The sequence below is a fragment of the Gopherus flavomarginatus genome, chromosome 1, assembly GCF_025201925.1.
Source record: "Gopherus flavomarginatus isolate rGopFla2 chromosome 1, rGopFla2.mat.asm, whole genome shotgun sequence".
Classification (NCBI taxonomy): Eukaryota; Metazoa; Chordata; order Testudines; family Testudinidae; genus Gopherus; species Gopherus flavomarginatus.
Genome location: NC_066617.1, coordinates 136,316,751 through 136,334,249, shown reverse-complemented (window position 1 = coordinate 136,334,249; position 17,499 = coordinate 136,316,751). Strand labels below are relative to the sequence as shown.

The 17,499-nt window shown below is 45.8% G+C and overlaps 2 protein-coding genes across 5 annotated transcripts in view; both read right to left on the bottom strand.

Annotated features, from left to right (window-relative positions):
- The window catches only part of CREBL2 (cAMP responsive element binding protein like 2), a 39,533-nt gene extending 22,274 nt beyond the window's left edge, over positions 1–17,259 (bottom strand). The window contains exon 1 of one of the 4 annotated variants that reach the window (XR_007776169.1): positions 17,122–17,258. Coding sequence is in view for 3 of the 4 variants with exons in the window: in XM_050966820.1 (XP_050822777.1) it covers positions 17,122–17,136 (15 nt within the window). In the remaining variant the exon portion in view is untranslated. Of the gene's footprint in view, positions 1–17,121 lie in introns of all 4 variants that reach the window. The other 3 variants (XM_050966820.1, XM_050966829.1, XM_050966841.1) reach the window with 3 other exon arrangements.
- On the bottom strand, positions 39–12,968 carry LOC127057692 (uncharacterized). The gene is made up of 2 exons (XM_050966677.1): positions 12,190–12,968; positions 39–703 (listed from the first exon to the last, which is right to left on the bottom strand). Exons 1-2 carry the CDS (start codon positions 12,331–12,333, stop codon positions 194–196), a joined length of 654 nt encoding a protein of 217 aa, XP_050822634.1. The 5' UTR covers positions 12,334–12,968; the 3' UTR covers positions 39–193.
- Positions 17,260–17,499: the final 240 nt, after the last annotated feature.

The window sequence follows — 17,499 nt, the reverse complement described above, 5'->3', positions numbered from 1 at the left end:
TGTGTGTCTGTCAATAAAGTTATTTTCTTTTCAATAAATGAATTCTTGGCTTTGAAAACAGTCTTTATTATTGCAGAAAGTAAAAGATATCTTAGCCCAGGAAAGAAACAGGCACTGCAAATCAGTTTAGGAAAAACAGATTCCTACTAACATAGTAACCAATGCACTTCACTCCCGTGCAAGGCACCAAACATTACTGTTGGTTTTCAGCCTCAAATTCTTCCCTCAAGGCATCCCTAATCCTTGAAGCCCTGTGCTGGGCCTCTCTAGTAGCCCTGCTCTCTGGCTGTGCAAATTCAGCCTCCAGGCGTTGAACCTCGGAGGTCCATGCCTGACTGAATGTTTCACCCTTCCCTTCACAAATATTATGGAGGGTACAGTATGCAGATATAACTGCAGGGATGCTGCTTTCCCCCAAGTTTAGCTTCCCATACAGAGATCTCCAGCGCCCTTTTAAACAGCCAAAAGCACATTCCACAGTCATTCGGCACCGGCTCAGCTTGTAGCTGAACCGGTCCTTGCTCCTGTCAAGCTTCCCTGTATACGGTTTCATGAGCCGAGGCATTAATGGGTAAGCGGGGTCTCCAAGGATCATAATGGGCATTTTAACGTCCCCTACTGTGATCTTCCGGTCTGGGAAAAAAGTCCCTGCCTGCAGCTTCCTGAACAGGCCTGTGTTCCAAAAGATGCGTGCATCATGCACCTTTCCAGGCCAGCCTGCATTAATGTTAATGAAACGCCCATGGTGAACCACAAGCGCCTGGAGAACCATAGAGAAATACCCCTTCCGATTAACGTACTCGGATGCTAGGTGGGGTGGCGCCAGAATAGGAATATGCATCCCCATCTATCGCCCCTCGACAGTTAGGGAAACCCATTTGTGCAAAGCCATCCACAATGTCCTGCACATTCCCCAGAGGCACGGTTCTTCTTAGCTGAATGTGATTAATGGCCCTGCAAACTTGCATCAAAACGATCCAAACGGTCGACTTTCCCATCCAAACTGGTTCCCAACCGATCAGTAGTTGTCCGGAGTTGCCAGCTTCCAGATTGCAAGAGCCATCCGCTTCTCCACCGGCAGGGCAGCTCTCAATCTCGTGTTCTTGCGCCGCAGGGTGGGGACGAGCTCAGCACACAGTCCCATGAAAGTGGCTTTTCTCATCCAAAAGTTCTGCAGTCACTGCTCGTCATCCCAGACTTCCATGACGATGTGACCCCACCACTCAGTGCTTGTTTCCCGAGCCCAAAAGTGGCGTTCCACGGTGCTAAGCATTTCCGTGAATGCCAGAAGCAATTTCGTGTCGTATGCGTCAGGCGACTCGCTATCATCATCGGACTCCTCATTACTTTGGATCTTAAGGAATAGCTCAACTGCCAAACGTGATGTGCTGGCGAGACTTGTCAGCATACTCCTCAGCAATTCGGACTCCATTTCCCACAGAAATCGCGCTGCACAGAAACCGTTGAGAGAGTCAAGATGGCGCCAAATGTGGACAGAAAAACAGGGATTGCTGGGATGTGAAGCGATGCATCACGGAGCGTTGGGACAGGAAGCAGAATGACCCACACTCTCCGCCTCCTTCCCACAACCCACGGTGCCAAAATGGGACGAGGTGCTCTGTGGGATAGCTGCCCATAATGCACCACTCCCAACACCACTGCAAATGCTGCAAATGTGGCCACAATAAAGCACTGGTAGCTGTCAGTGTAGCCACACTCCAGCGTTTTCCCTACACAGCTGTACGAAGACAGCTGTAACTCCCAGCGCTGCACACCTGCAAGTGTAGCCAGGCCCTGAATCAACTGGGGAAAAAAAACTCCTGATATTTGAGAGTTCTAAATGTGAGGCTTGATTTTACTTAGAAATCCTGTCAGCCCCAGGGGCTGCTCCCCTGCCAGCCTGGGAAGTGGGAGAGGGGACCCCACTGCAGCCCCACCAGGCCTTGGGAGGGTGCAGAACTCTAAGGAGCAGGTGAGGCTGGAGGCAGCAGGGGAGCTGAAGTGAGGAGGGTGGGGGTTGTTGGGATACGGGACTGTATTGATAGTGGGTTCTAAGCAGATCGGTTGAGTGCTGGGAGGGTGAACTGAGGGCGGTGAGGATCGATGGAGTAGTGAGGTTGAATTGATGGGGTGAGACTGAACTAAAGGGGGGCTGAAGTGAGGTAGGTTGGGTGGGGAGAGAACTGATGGGAGACTGGGAAACAGGATTAATTGCTGGGCAAGAGATGGGCAGATGTGGGAGTGTGCAGCGGGGCCAAAATCAGCTTATCCAGCACATGTGGGCAAGTGGGCAACAATAATTGTCACATGTATGCACCCTGGGGACGGACAGGGGGAGTTCAAATATCAAGAGACCTAAAAAAAACACAATATAATCTTTTATTAAAATGTCATGATTTGGGGGCCAAGCTCATGATTTTAGGGGTCCGACTCATGATTTTTAATTTCTTGAAGTTGGCAATTCTGGGTATAGGTCTGCAGTTTCCTAGGTAATTAGTCTTTTCCTAACCTGAGTAATCTACACTGGCCCACTCTTATAGGTTAAAAGTTAGGGTTTAGATGGATGCCATAGACATACATATTGTTAAGCAAAACTTCAGTCATGAGACACAAAGAATTCATTGAAATACCTTAGGTAGGGATATTAGTGAGAATTATATGGACCCAGTGCAGTTCTATCTGCAAATGACAAATGTCCTTAAAACACCTGGGCTAAATTATGGCTGCCCTTGCACAGATGTATGAGAGTATGACAAGACCCTGTATACTTTCTCCTCCACCCCATCTATCACTCCCACAATTTGTCTAAGGACTCTGAACCATAAGGATGCTTGTGGAGATACATAGCAAGGTAAGCAGTGTTTATCATCCTGGACATGTATATGTTGGCAGGAAGACAAGGGCGGGGTGAGGGCATAGCGATGACTTTATACCTCCCCACCCCCAAATGCTGAGTGTGGGGGGGGGGTCAGGGCAGAGGGCTGGCGGGTAAGGGAGGTGAAGGGCAGAACGCTGAGTGTGTGTGTTGGGGGGGGTCAGGGCAGAGGGCTGGGGAACATGGGGGTGCAGGGCAGAATGTTGAGTGGGGGGGGTCAGGGCAGAGGGCTGGGGTGCTCCCATAGGGGTGCTCCCAGCCCCCTGCCCTGAGCGGCTCATGGCAGGGGGCTGGAAGGGATGTGCCCTGTTCCACCCCCTTCCCCAAGGCCCCATCCCTACCTCTCTCTGTCTCCTCTATGGAGCTGTGTGCACGCTGCCATGCTTACCCCTCCCCCTGGCTAGGGCCATCAACTGACTGGCTCAGGGACTGAGAGGGGGCGGGGCAGGAAAGCACCATGCTGGGGGAAGAAGCAGGGGGAGGGGGAAGCTTGGCAGCTGCAGAACCAAGTTTCTGCCTCCTGCCCCCACAGGGGAGAGCGGGTCGGCGGGCGGGGAGGGGGCTGAGTGGGGCTGGAGGCCGGGACCGCAGGAGGCAGCTGCGTGCCACTCAAAATCGGCTCGCTAGCCATTTCTGGCACTCGTGCCGTAGGTTGCCGACCCCTGTCTTACACTTTTTCTATCAGTTCACCAGGGGCCCCCATCATGCTTTAAACGGGCACTACCATTAGGTCTGCGAGTGAAGGTGAGATGTACCTCCTTATCCTCCCTTTTGCAGATCTATCTAAACGGGCATAATTTGGCCCTCTGTGAGACAACGTATATGGGAGAACATAACCTTGGTTTCATGATCCTTGCCACACTGTACCACATTAACAGCACTAACATATAGTAAGGGGCTGATTATTCATCTACAGATTACCGTATATACTTGTTCATTGGCCGAATTTTTTTAGTAAAAAAGGGAAGCACCAGAGACGGGGGTCAGCTTATGAACAGGTATAGAGAGGGAGAGGTGGGACACAGCCCCTCCCCCCAACAGAAGGAGCAAGAAGAGCAGCACAGCCAGCAAAGCCAGAAGGGAAGAGGCAGGACCAGAGTCTCTCCGCTTCTGGCCATGCTGCTCTCCCCACAGCCTCTGAAGCAGCTGCAGGTCCGGGGCTGGCAGGCTGCAACCGTGCTGCTCAGACCCGCCTCCCAGAGCAGGCTATGGCGAAACATGCTGGAACATACTGCAGCTGTGCTGTCCGGTCAGGCCCACCGTAGCAGGCTACGGCCGCGCTGCCTAGCCTGCCAGAGCAGCTCCAGCCAGGTCAGAGACATCCTCCCCTGGCCCTCCCTAGATAAGGTGGAAAGGGATGGGATGGGGAGAGTGTGGGGTTCCCAGGCTAGGGGTGGGGTCATGTGGGGGTGGTTACAGGAGTTACTGCACTGATTCCCAGCTTCTCCTGCCAAAAAAATGTCCCCACTAGTTGCTGTCCTGGACCATCAGGGTAAGCAGCTGGCACGCTGGGACACTTTTGTTTACTTAGGTTTACCTTCATGCCTCCGGACGCTCGAGGTAAACAAACCATCTAGGCTCCCCAGCAGCTTATCCTCATGGCCCGGGAGCCAAAGTTTGCTGACCCCTGAATTATAGGGTTGGCTTATGAATGGGTTATAAAAATTTTCCATTTTTACTTATGCATCTTAGGGGGGGTCAGCTTATAAACGAACTGGCTTATGATTGAGTATATACGGTATATTTTATATCTATATCTATAAAGGCTAAACACACAACACTTGTAATGGCAGGAAAAAAATTCTATCCATGTTCGCAAGCTCTCTCTCTGTAGTGGTAATCAAAAATGTAATAAGCCACAAGCCCTAAAATAAAAATGATGATACCTACCAAATTGCAGTATCTCTCTTACATTAATACAATATAACCCAACTGCACACAGTGCAGGAGATTCTGATATTATGGTACATTTCATGTTTCACATTGATTAACTGACTTCCATCTAATTCTTGGACCTGAGCCATCAGTGCTTGAATTCCTGTCTTCACTAGTAGGCCCAGTTTCCCAAATCACAACAAGGCTATCCAGACTGAAACTGACAGCTATTCAAAAATATAAATTTTCAGTTAGTGAACATACTTTTATTGAATCTTAAATAGCATAATACCTAGTACCAATGATTACCTACGAAGTTTAAGCATTTTTATAATGTAAAAACCTTTATAGTATATATTCACACAGAACCCCCAATTCTACCCAGCATGCTTTCAGAGACACCTATTAAAAAAAATAAAGGATTTATATTAAAATAAACACACAGGATATTTAAAAAGTTAAGAACTTGGGCCAAGCACTACAGCGTTACACTTTGTCTACACTGACAAGTGAATGACAAAACTTTCATCGTTCAGAAGTGTTAAAAAAAAAACACTCCTCCAAAAGATGAAAGTTTTTTTTAGAGACAAAGCGCCGGTGTGAACAGTGCTTTGTTGGCATGAGCACTCTCCTACTGACAAAGCTACTCTGTTCATTGGAAGTGGAAGTTTTTTGTTAGTGGGAGAGCTCTCTCCTGCCAACAAACAGCAGCTACACTGCGCACCTTTTAGTGGCACAGCCGTGTCGCTAAAAGCTGCGTAGTGTAGACACAAAGCCTTAGTGTTCTGTACTGCCCACCAGGAAATGCAGTAGGTTCAATTTCAGCACCACTATCTAAACTGTCTAGCATTACCCTGAGTGCTTCCTATTGCTCAAAAGTCAGCAGCCACATTCTGTCCACTAAGAAACTGTGACCTGACATCAACATATGTTACATTACGGAGAGTACATACTGATTTAACTGCATATCTATTCTAAACAAGCCCAGGCATTTTTTTAAAACCGCAAGTCAAAGCTACTTGATATTTGCTTTGAGATTAAAACCAAAATGTAAACAAGAAGAATATTTTATGTTGCCATAGGTTCCTTTCATCCCAAACAGCAAAAGGGACTTAACAATTTACTATGGCCCCAAAACTTAAGCCACATACCCTGAAAAAGTTCCAGCTGGTAGGGAACACAGCAGGTCACTATGAATCCACATCCCAATGCTTCACTCCCCACACTGACTGCTCAATGAACAAGAGTCCAGTTTGAATGTCACACAACAGGTACCTCTAAGTACTTCATAGGACTGGCCTTAATTGCTTGGGAGATCACCTCTCTCTCAGTGACCAGAGTCTCCCACAACAGCTAGATACCACAGCAACTGAGAAATTGTAAGAAGGAGTCTCGAGAGTGACCAAGACCAAATTTTCATAGGAGCTTGAACTAGACTATGCAACCCATTTCCACTAGAGATATGGATGACTAGAGGCCTCATTATATAGAGATAAGCACAAAATTAATTTCACCAATTTTGTTTTCCCTCAAATTCCTCACATCTGTTCATACCCGAGCATAAAGAAAAAAATCCTATAAATTAATCAAGCTATTTCACTGAGAGAGGCAAATATTACTGTAATTCCTATTTGTAAATACTTCGAAGGCACATAGATTCTGCAGTGATGGGGACTATATAAGTAAGCACCTACTAAGATCCTTCTTCCTATACAGACTTCCACTGAACTCAGCTTTGTCATCAATTATATTATACAGTGTGCTATGCAGATTAAAAAAACAAGTAAGGTCACAAAAATTAATGGGACTTTGCACAGGTCCACGCCTATGTTCCGTTTTGCAGGATAGGGGCCTACAGGATTTACATACAGAAACACAGCCAACTCTGGGGTATAAGGCAGCAATCAAGCAGTGCTGCACTTGAATACTGGAACAAAACCTAATTTAATAAAAGCATCACAGGAACTAATGTCTATGCAAAGTAAACAAGACTTTGGTTTTTAAGATTCCACTGGTAAAAACTATACATTACTGTTCTTCAATTGGCAGCTTGCAGGCCAGCTCCAGCCATGAGGGCCTTCTCTTTGGCCATCAGGAAGCAATAGGCATCAGCTCTTCCTTCATGCCACCTGGGAATCAGCAGCCAACCAGAGCTACTCAGGAAGCAGCAGAAAGTTCTCTGCCCGGCTCCTCAGGAGCCTAGCCTAGCCTCACAAGAAGAGGGGGAAAGGGGGAGAAGGAGCAGTCCCCGATCACAGGAGGGGAGAGGAGGAGGAGGGAGCAGAAAGAACTCTGCAGCTCAGGGCTTCTCCATTGTTCTGCCCCCCTCCCATCTGTGCGCAGGGATACCACCTCTGCTCCCTGTCACACTCAGCCGGGAAGGAGGGTGAAGAACCCCTGGAGCTCCCCCACCCTCCCAGTAGCCTGGAAGGGGAAGGGGGACCTTACTGAAGACCCCTTTGCCCCCACTCTCCAGACTGGGAGAGGGGGGTGTAGAACTCCATCAGCCACAGAAGTGAGGCCAAGGGCCACAGCGGATGGGGGGTGAATTGATGGGGACTGGTCAGAGACCAGGTTGGATACAAATCAATGATTTTTTTTAATTAAAAAAAAATCAGATGATTTTTTTGATAAAATGCTTTTTGAAGAAAAAGCCTATCTAAAGATAGTATTAATTAAGACACATTATAGTTCAAAGATATCTCATCATGGAATGGGGATTATAAATTCTAATGCTATCTATGAGACAATATAGTCATGTAATGTTTAAGAAAAGTTTTGTAAATGAGTTCCAATAGTTCATGGATTAGGGACCCAACTTTAGGGGGTTCCACAGGCTTCTGTACAGATTATTTAGGTTAATCTTTCTATCTACCCAATGGGACTCAGTGCTCAGTCTAGAAGATACCAGCAGAGATGCTTAGTTTTGCAGTTCTCAAACTATGGATTTGTTTCCCCACAGGTAACATGCTTGTTAACAGCAAAAATGTTTTTAAATAAATGAACATATAAAGGTGAGAAATAACAGACCTCAACTCTATTGTCCCTCTGCAAATTTGTGTACACAGAGTCAATCCCTTACTTCTCTCTAAAAGTGCAAAGTTTCAAAAAGTTCAATGAATAGAAGATGGTTGGGGACGGAATAGAGCTGGACAAGGAGAAGTCTGGAGACAAATGTGAGAAGCCAGGGACATATGCTTGTTTTGTTAAAATATTATATGTTTGCTCTTGAAGAAAAAAAATCCAGAATACTTAACGTTTAAATGTCTGTCTGGTGATGTTCTCCTAATACAGCATGGCAAGAAAATCCTCCAAATATTAATGATTAACCTGTTGAACTGGAAATAGTTTACCTTCCAATGACTTCAAAATATCAGCTTCAATTACCTTTGGTAAATGAAATAACCAAACAATCACTCATTTTCTGATATAGCTGTAAAACTAATCTGAAAAGTTTTCAAAATAAATCACTGTTTAAAAATGTATAGTGTGCACCTTCTAAAAATGAAACTTACATCTATTTCTGAGTTGTGAAGAATGTGTGTTAAGGTTATAACAACGAACAAGAATGCACATGTATGTAGAAAACCATGATTAATTTGAGTCTTCCTGACTAGTGATTTAAATCATGATTTAAACCAAATCGACCCTGACAGAGACACTTCAGTTTAGTTTCCCTCCATTTACTGACATGCCATGTATTTAATTTAGAAAATTTTCATTTGCATTTAAATGCGCTAAAGCTAGAATGTGTTGATACACTTCAGCTAACAGTGGTGCACATTTAATTAGACTCTTACACAACCTAAACCAATTAGTAACTGACATGCTTTCATTAGTTATCTTGACTGCATGCTGTACAGTACTTTTCAGCGGGGTGGGGGGCGAGACAAAGAGATCTAATGTCGAAAGTTCAGACAATAAAAAGGCAGATTAGATGTCCATTCATTTCTCATGAGTTTCACTTCTAATTTAATAGTTTTAATATATTTAATACTAATAGCATGCTGTTATACAAGCATTACAGTGTATTAGTATAGTTATTTGTTTACAGGATTTCAATGGAATATTTTGAGATTATTAAATACAATCTGGCACACCACTCTTGCAAGGTTGCAACCTCTTCAGTGGAAGGATCACTAGACAACGAACACCTGAAGACCCCTCTGGCCCATCAACATTTGGATACTGCCTTATCCACCCTCCAGACAATGTAACTGAATACCATTGTTATACACTGAACACTGACTTGCCTCTGAACAGGAGATGCCATGGAACATACATTTTCCAGACTTTATATTTAGACCACTATGCCTCTCCCTTTCATTACTTCCAGAGCTTCCTATTTTAAATCATATAAACTGTCAAACATAGAAGCATAAAATACATCTTAAGGTATTATTGCTTTCAATCTTTTATAATTTATAAATACAACTGTAAACTAAGGGAGTATTTTTGCTTAACTCCAGAATTTGAGCCTATATACATACATTCTATTATATATATATACACACTCACACATTAGAAATGTAAATATTGATTAAAAAAAGTTATTTAACTGGTTAACCGTTAACTGAAGTCCCTCCAGGTAGCCAGGGACAGGGTGCTGCCAACCCACCTGGCACAGCAAGGCCGGGACTGGAGTCCCCGTGGCTGACTAGCTGAGATCCCTCTGGCCGGCCAACACAGAGCGGCCGGGGCCAGGATCCCTCTGGCCGGTTGACACAGCACGGCCGGGGCCGGGATCCCTCTGGTCAGCGTCCCTCCAGGGTTAACAGTTACGGCCACTTAACCTTTTACATCCCTAATACACACAGAGTCAGCGCACTGAAAACAAAATGTATCAAACAGAATGACTGAACTCTTGTGGATGCAGCTATAACATGACTACTCTCATGCTAATGCAACTTTATCGTCTCAGCTTTTATAAGGAAATTCCTTCCCCAGGCACAGTTGTTCAAACCACAGATAAGGCTGGAAGTGAACCTCTAAGATCGCCTACTTCAGCCCCTGCAAGAAGTAGCAAAACATGAGTTAGTGGAACTTTTAGCAGATTATAGAGATCCAACTATGCTGGACTTGAACCACATCAAACTGCACACCTAATATGATCAGGTACTATTACAGTGCCTGTCCCACACTGATACAGCAGTCTCCTGCTGTACAATTCAGTGAGAACCCTCCCAAACACAAGATGGGAGCCACTGAATTTAGCCACCAACGATTCTGGCTAACCTGCAGTGTGAAGAGTTGTTGCTAAGGGCGTCAGAGCCCTTTAAGATCGTTTTAGACAATAAAACCTTTCTAAGTAGGGTGCACAAATTCAGCAATACCTAGTAATACCAGTAATGCCTGAAAATACTAGTTTAATGTCTGTTCCCATTCAATTCTTAGCCTTTTCAGATGAAGTTGTTGGTGCTTGACACCTCCCAGGATTAGATCCTAAGGATAATCTCTTCCCCTTCCATTTAAAATTGCTAAACATCTCCACTGCAAGTATTTACATGTTTACATAGAAAAGTAATACCAGGAAAGTGTATTTTAATCTGAAGGTAGGAGTGGTAGGAAAGCCACCAAATATTTGCTTTCGTCCTCCAACAAGTAAAAATTCCTTCCAGGAAAATTCTGGATACATTTGACTTCAGCTAAGACCTTCTTACTTATGGGGTCCTGAAACTCAGTTTGTTCAGTGAATATGGGCTGTACCCCTTCCAAAGAAAACAGATTAATGTGTATGTTGTTTATCGTGTGACAATCTTGACACCTCACAAAATACACTTAAAGCTAAAAATTTTAAATATACCACAAATCTGAAAGATCTTCAAGCCTTTGAGAGTTAATTCTGTGGCAGGACAGAAAAAAAGATTTTCCAGGAAATAAATAAATAATTCAGGCAACACCATTTTGCCTTAAATGCCTCAAGGACCCAAACCCTCATGACCCTTGTGACCCTTCACAACTACAGTCCTGATCCCATAAGCAGCTTCACACAGGCAGATCCTTGCACTCACACAGAACCCTGCTGATTTCAATGACAGTGCACCCATGCGGAGTAGATTGCAAAATCAAGGTCTAACAGCTTAACATGAAACCCTTAGTGAAACAACATATTCATCAACTTCTACAATAACTTAGCTGTAGTTGTGAGCCTAAGAGTCCCTGAATGCCCACTTGCAGAGAGCCGATCATACTGTAACTCTCAAGGCCTGACATACTCATTTCCCCTAACATGCTGTTATATGAACCTATGGGCTTGGCTACACTGGAGAGTTGCAGCGCTGGTGGTGGCTTTACAGCGCTGCAACTAACATACCGTCCACACTTGCAAGGCACATTCAGTGCTGTATCTTCCTGGATACAGCGCTGGCTGTACTCTACCTCTGACTGGGGAATAACTGCAGCGCTGGTGATGCAGCGCTGCTCTGCCAGTGTGGCCACCAAAAGCGCTGTTACTGGCCTCCAGAGGTATTCGGAAGTATCCCAGAATGCCTGTTCAGCCACTCTGCTCATCAGTTCAAACTCTACTGCCCTGGCCTCAGGTGACCCGCCCTTTAAATGTCCCAGGAATTTTAAAAATCCTCTTCCAGTTTGCTCAGCCAGGTGTGGAGTGCAATCAGTGAATCTTTCCAGGTGACCGTGCCTCCACGCGCCAAACGAGCCCCAGCTTGGAGCAACGGCGACCTGCTGGACCTCATCAGTGTTTGGGGGGAGGAAGCTGTGCAGTCCCAGCTGCGCTCCAGCCATAGGAATTATGATATCTATGGGCAGATATCAAGGGATATGATGGAAAGGGGCCATGACCGGGACGCGCTGCAGTGCAGGGTTAAAGTGAAGGAGCTGCGGAGTGCCTATTGCAAAGCCCGTGAGGGAAACCGCCGCTCTGGTGCTGCCCCCACGACCTGCTGTTTTTACAAAGAGCTGGACGTGATACTTGGAGGTGACTCCCCGCCAATCCGAGGATCACAATGGACACTTCAGAGTCGGGGGGGAGGTGGAGGAGGAAGAAACCGAGAGTGAGGGTACTGAGATGGGGGGAGACACCCCGGAGTCCCAGGAAGCATGCAGCCAGAAGCTCTTCTCAAGCCAGGAGGAAGGCAGCCAGTCGCAGGAGCCGGTACTTGGTGAAGGACAAGCAGAGGAGCAGGGTCCCGGTAAGCGGCTTGTATTTTCAGGATGGAAATGTTTCAGGAGAGGAGGGAGGGTTAGGGCTGCATGCATGCATGCCTAGATGTGGAATAGCCCATTGATGTGGTCTAAAACGTCGCAGTAATCGGCCTCGGTAATCTCTTCAAAAGTTTCAGCCAGAGCATGGGTAATGCGCTTGCGCAAGTTTATTGGGAGAGCCACTGTGGTCCTTGTCCCAGTCAGGCTAACGCGTCCACGCCACTGTGCCGCGAGGGATGAGGGCCAGTGTTCCGAAAGATGCGTGCATCATGCACCTTTCCAGGCCAGCCTGTGTTAATGTCAATGAAACGTCCACGGTGATCCACAAGCGCCTGGAGAACCATAGAGAAATACCCCTTCCGATTAACGTACTCGGATGCTAGGTGGGGTGGCACCAGAATAGGAATATGCGTCCCCATCTATCGCCCCTCCACAGTTAGGGAAACCCATTTGTGCAAAGCCATCCACAATGTCCTGCACGTTCCCCAGAGGCACGGTTCTTCTTAGCAAGATGTGATTAATGACCCTGCAAACTTGCATCAAAACAATCCCAACGGTTGACTTTCCCACTCCAAACTGGTTCCCAACCGATCAGTAGCTGTCTGGAGTTGCCAGCTTCCAGACTGCAAGAGCCACCCGCTTCTCCACCGGCAGGGCAGCTCTCAAACTCGTGTCCTTGTGCCGCAGGGTGGGGGCGAGCTCAGCACACAGTCCCATGAAAGTGGCTTTTCTCATCCAAAAGTTCTGCAGCCACTGCTCGTCATCCCAGACTTCCATGACGACGTAATCCCACCACTCAGTGCTTGTTTCTCAAGCCCAAAAGCGGCGTTCCACGGTGCTGAGCATTTCCGTGAAAGCCAGAAGCAATGTCGTGTCGTACACGTCAGGCAACTCACTATCATCGTCGGACTCCTCATTACTTTGGATCTTAAGGAATAGCTCAACTGCCAAACGTGATGTGCTGGCAAGACCCATCAGCCCACTCCTCAGCAGTTCAGGCTCCATTTCCCACAGAAATCGCGCTGCACAGAAACTGTTGAGAGAGTCAAGATGGTGCCAACCGTGGACAGAAAAGCAGAGATTGCTGGGATGTGAAGCGATGCATCACAGGACGTTGGGACTGGAAGCAGAATGACCCACACCCTCTGTCCCCTTCCCACAACCCACGACGCCAAAATGGGATGAGGTGCTCTGTGGAATAGCTGCCCATAATGCACCACTCCCAATACCGCTGCAAATGTGGCCACACTGCAGCGCTTTTCCTACACAGCTGTACGAAGACAGCTGTAACTCCCAGCGCTGCACACCTGCAAGTGTAGCCAAGGCCTAAAAGGCATCTTGTAAGGAATTCATATGTAAACTGCTGACACACTGGTTTCAAAAACCATCGCTTGATATATGTACTAGTCATGTATAAAAATAGGGCTGTCAAACGATTAAGAAAATTAATAGCGCGATTAAAAAAATTGCAATTAATCACACTGTTAATAATAGAATACCATTTAATTTTTTGATATTTTCTACATTTTCAAATATTTTGATTTTAATTACAGAGAATACAAAATGTACAGTGCTCACTTTATATTTATTTATTACAAATATTTGGCCTGTAAAAAAACCAAAAGAAATAGTATTTTCCAATTCCTCCATTACCAGTACTGTAGTGCAATCTCTTTAACATGAAAGTTGAATATACAAATGTAGAATTATGTACAAAAAAAGCTGCATTAAAAAATAAAACAGTGTAAAACGTTAGAGTCTACAATTTCATTCAGTCCTATTTATTATTCAGCCAATCGCTCAGACAAACAAGTTTGTTTATATTTAGAGGAAATAACGCTGTCCGCTTCTTGTTTACAATGTCACCTGAAAGTGAAAACAGGTATTCACATGGCAATCATAGCTAGCATTGCACGATATTTACATACCAGATGCGCTAAAGATTCATATGTCCCTTCATGCTTCAATCACCATTCCAGAGGACATGCATCCATGCTGATGACAGATTCTGCTCGATAACGATTCAAAACAGTGCGGACCAATGCATGTTATTTGAGTCAGATGCCACCTGCAGAAGATGGATTTTCTTTTTTGGTGGTTTGGGTTCTGTAGTTTCTGTTTCAGAGTGTTGCTCTTTTAAGAGATCTGAAAGCATTCTCCACACCTCATCCCTCTTTGATTTTGGAAGGCACTTCAGATTCTTAAACCTGGGGTTGAGTGCTGTATCTGTCCTTAGAAATCTCACATGGTACCTTCTTTGCATTTTGTCAAATCTGCAGTGAAAGTGTTCTTAAAATGGAACAACATGTGCTGGGTCATCACCCGACACTGCTATAACATGAAATATATGGAGAAGAATGCGGGTAAAATGGAGCAGGAGGCATATGATTCTCCCCCAAGGAATTCATTCACAAATTTAATTAACGCATCTTTTTTAACGAGCATCATTTGCATGGAAGCAAGTCTTTTAGAATGGTGGCTGAAGCATGAAGGGGCATACGAATGTTTAGCGTATCTGGCACGTAAATACCTTGCAATGCCAGCTACAAAAGTGCCATGTACATTTTCAGGTGACATTGTAAATGAGTAGCTGGCAGCACTATCTCCCATAAACGTAAACAAACTTGTTTGTTTTAGCTATTGGCTGAACAAGAAGTAGGACTGAATGGACTCGTAGGCTATAACGTTTTACATTGTTTTGTTTTTGAGTGCAGTTATGCAACAACAACAAAAATCAACATTTGTAAGTTGCACTTTCACAATAAAGAGATTGCACTACAGTACTTGTATGAGGTTAATTGAAAAATCTCATCATTTTTACAGTGCAAATATCTGTAATAAAAATAAAATAGTGAACACTGTCCACTTTGTATTCTGTAATTGAAGTCAATATATTGAAAAATGTAGAAAAATATCTAAAAACATTTAATAAATTTCAACTGGGATTCTATTGCTTAACAGCACAATTAATACTGTGACAAATCAAAAATAATTTTATTAATCGTGATTAATTTTTTTTAGTTAATCATCTGAGTTAACTGCAATTGACAGCCCTAATGAAAAACGATGTGTATGTGCTGGAAATATGTTCTTAAAATGAGGGCTGGAGGCAGTGCATAAATCCAATCTGTCCTAGACATAGGAATGTGGATTCATCTGTGTAACCAGCTTCATTACAGGCAGGGGACAGCCAAAGTACATTCACATACAAAGTAAACAAAGCATTCAAGTGGACAAGCAGCAGCTTAGCAAGTACAAGGAGGCCCAGAATTTGCACCCAGGAATTGCCTCTGTCTCTTGAGGCCGAGACAACGGTATTTGGGTACTATAAGAGGAGCAAAAAGATATTTTTGTTATCCATCACTCAGGGGACATTGGGTACAGCAACCTCTGAACCTGTGAAACTTGGACCCCTCCTGCTTGTAGGGCTAGAGATGCTGGTAAATTGATATAAGAAAGAAAATTGCTGAGGCAAAGATTGTAACTTGCTACAATTACATTTTAGTCATGAGAAAGCGTTTTGTTTTGTTTTGTTTGTAACTATACTTGTCTCTTTTTCTTGTGCTTAATATCACTTAAATCTCTGCTCTTTATTAATAAATTATTCTTGTTTTGTTACAAACTGCCTTCATGCTCGGTATTAGAGCTAGCTGAAGAGTCAAATGTCACTTTGTCTCTCTGGTGGCAGCAAATTTAGTAATTTGTGTGTGTTCAGTGAGAGGGACTAGACACTTCAGAGATACATCTCTGGGGGAATTTGGGTTCACTGTATGTTACCTGCAAGGCAAGGTTTAGACCGGCAGGAGTTTGGTGGTGAAGCAGACAGAATGGTGCAGCAGCAAACAGTCTAATCCCCAGCAAAGCTCTCACCTGCAAACACATGGCTTACAGTTCTGGCTGTCCTGATCAGAACATCACAGTTGTATCTTATATTAGAAGTATGCGTTTATAAAAGAAGTGATGCTATGCTGTTTTCTTATGCAATTAAGACAGATTAGCACAGGTAGTAGTAAAAGAAAAAGAGCACTGGATGGTCTCAGAATTCATTTGGGATATGTGCCTTTCATTTCTACATTACTGGTTTTAACCCAACCCAGGTCAGAGTTTAGCAAGTGCTTGACAGCATCTTGGTAGCCTAACAGCAACTGTGTTGCTGATCTCAGTCCAGTTCCTAGAGAAGAAGTGTCCACAGCTCAAAACTAATACAGCCAGCACACAAATGAATCACAATACCAACACTCTGCTGGCCATCTCAGGTGAAAAACTAAGGATTCACTGGGAACAGAGACTAAACTAGTCTCTCATCCCAGCAATGGCTCTCCAGCTCAGATCTGAGGCACAGTGGTACTAGCAAGAGATGGACAAATTTCTGATATCTGCTGTGTGTGACTGAAGGATCTCACTCTCCAGAGTTGTCATGTTTTTATGAGTGTGTCACACAGAAAGGGAAGGGAATAACAGTTCTCCCTACTTTTTGACTCCTCTATCAGCTTAATTTGCTACTACAGTACCTCACCTTTATTATAATTTATTTACACTGAAAAAAATAAATCATCACAGGAACACAGAATTAACCATACCACATCAGGCCATTTGTCTGGTACCGGTGGCTCACATCCGAAGCTTTACAGGTAGATTAGAAAGCAAGAATTGTGCACTGCAGCACATGGTGGGTGGGGTGGAGAAAGGGGGAGGCCTTCCTCACACCTACAGTGAGGGTGAGCATGCCAAGCAGGAGCGATCAGCTCCCTTTTCCAAGGATTTGGAGCAATCAAATTTTTAAATTGCTCCGCTCCAGCTCCGGGCAAAAACCTACTGGTCCGTGCTCCAGCTCCGGGCTCTGCTCCAAAGCCCTGCCCTTTCCCCAACACTCCCAGCTACAAACGCCCACTGAAAATGCCTAGAGACAGCCGTAAAACAGCAAACCAGGTCAATCCCACCCGCAATCCCCGCGTGATGCTGCGTCACGCCCCCCCAGCGTGTCCCCCTCGGGCCGGGCACAGATTCAGGGCCCGTGGGGGCGAGCGGGAGCACTGCACCGTCACACCTACGTGTGGCCAAACCCACTGAACAGTCACGCGAACCGCGCAGGAGGCAGGGCCCCGGCGGCCGCCCCAGGCTGGCGGGAGGTGGCGGGCAGAGGGCTGCAGGCCTGGGGCGGGGGGGCCCAGGCTCACACCGCCACGCGCCAGCCGCGCCCGGCCCACCTTGCTGTCATCCATGGGAGCCGCCAGGCCTGGCCCCGCAGCAGCCGCCCGCCCGCGGCCCAGGCACACGCCGCACGAACAGCCGCGGCCCGCGCCAGCCGGTCACAGCAGCACCCGACACAGTTTCTCGCCCCGCCCAAGAACAGGCCCCGGCCCACTCCATAGCGCGCTGCGCGGCCTGTTTACAGCCCCTCCCGTTCTCCCCTCAGAGATGGGCGGGTGCATCGTGGGAATTGGAGTTTTGTTTTCGGTCGGCAGCCTCCATAGTCTGCGCAGGCCTCTAGGCCAGAGAACTACAGCTCCCATGGAGCCAGGCGCGGGGCGGGACGCTGCGTGGCGCGGTGCACCCTGGTAATGGTAGTTTTGTACCATTGGGGA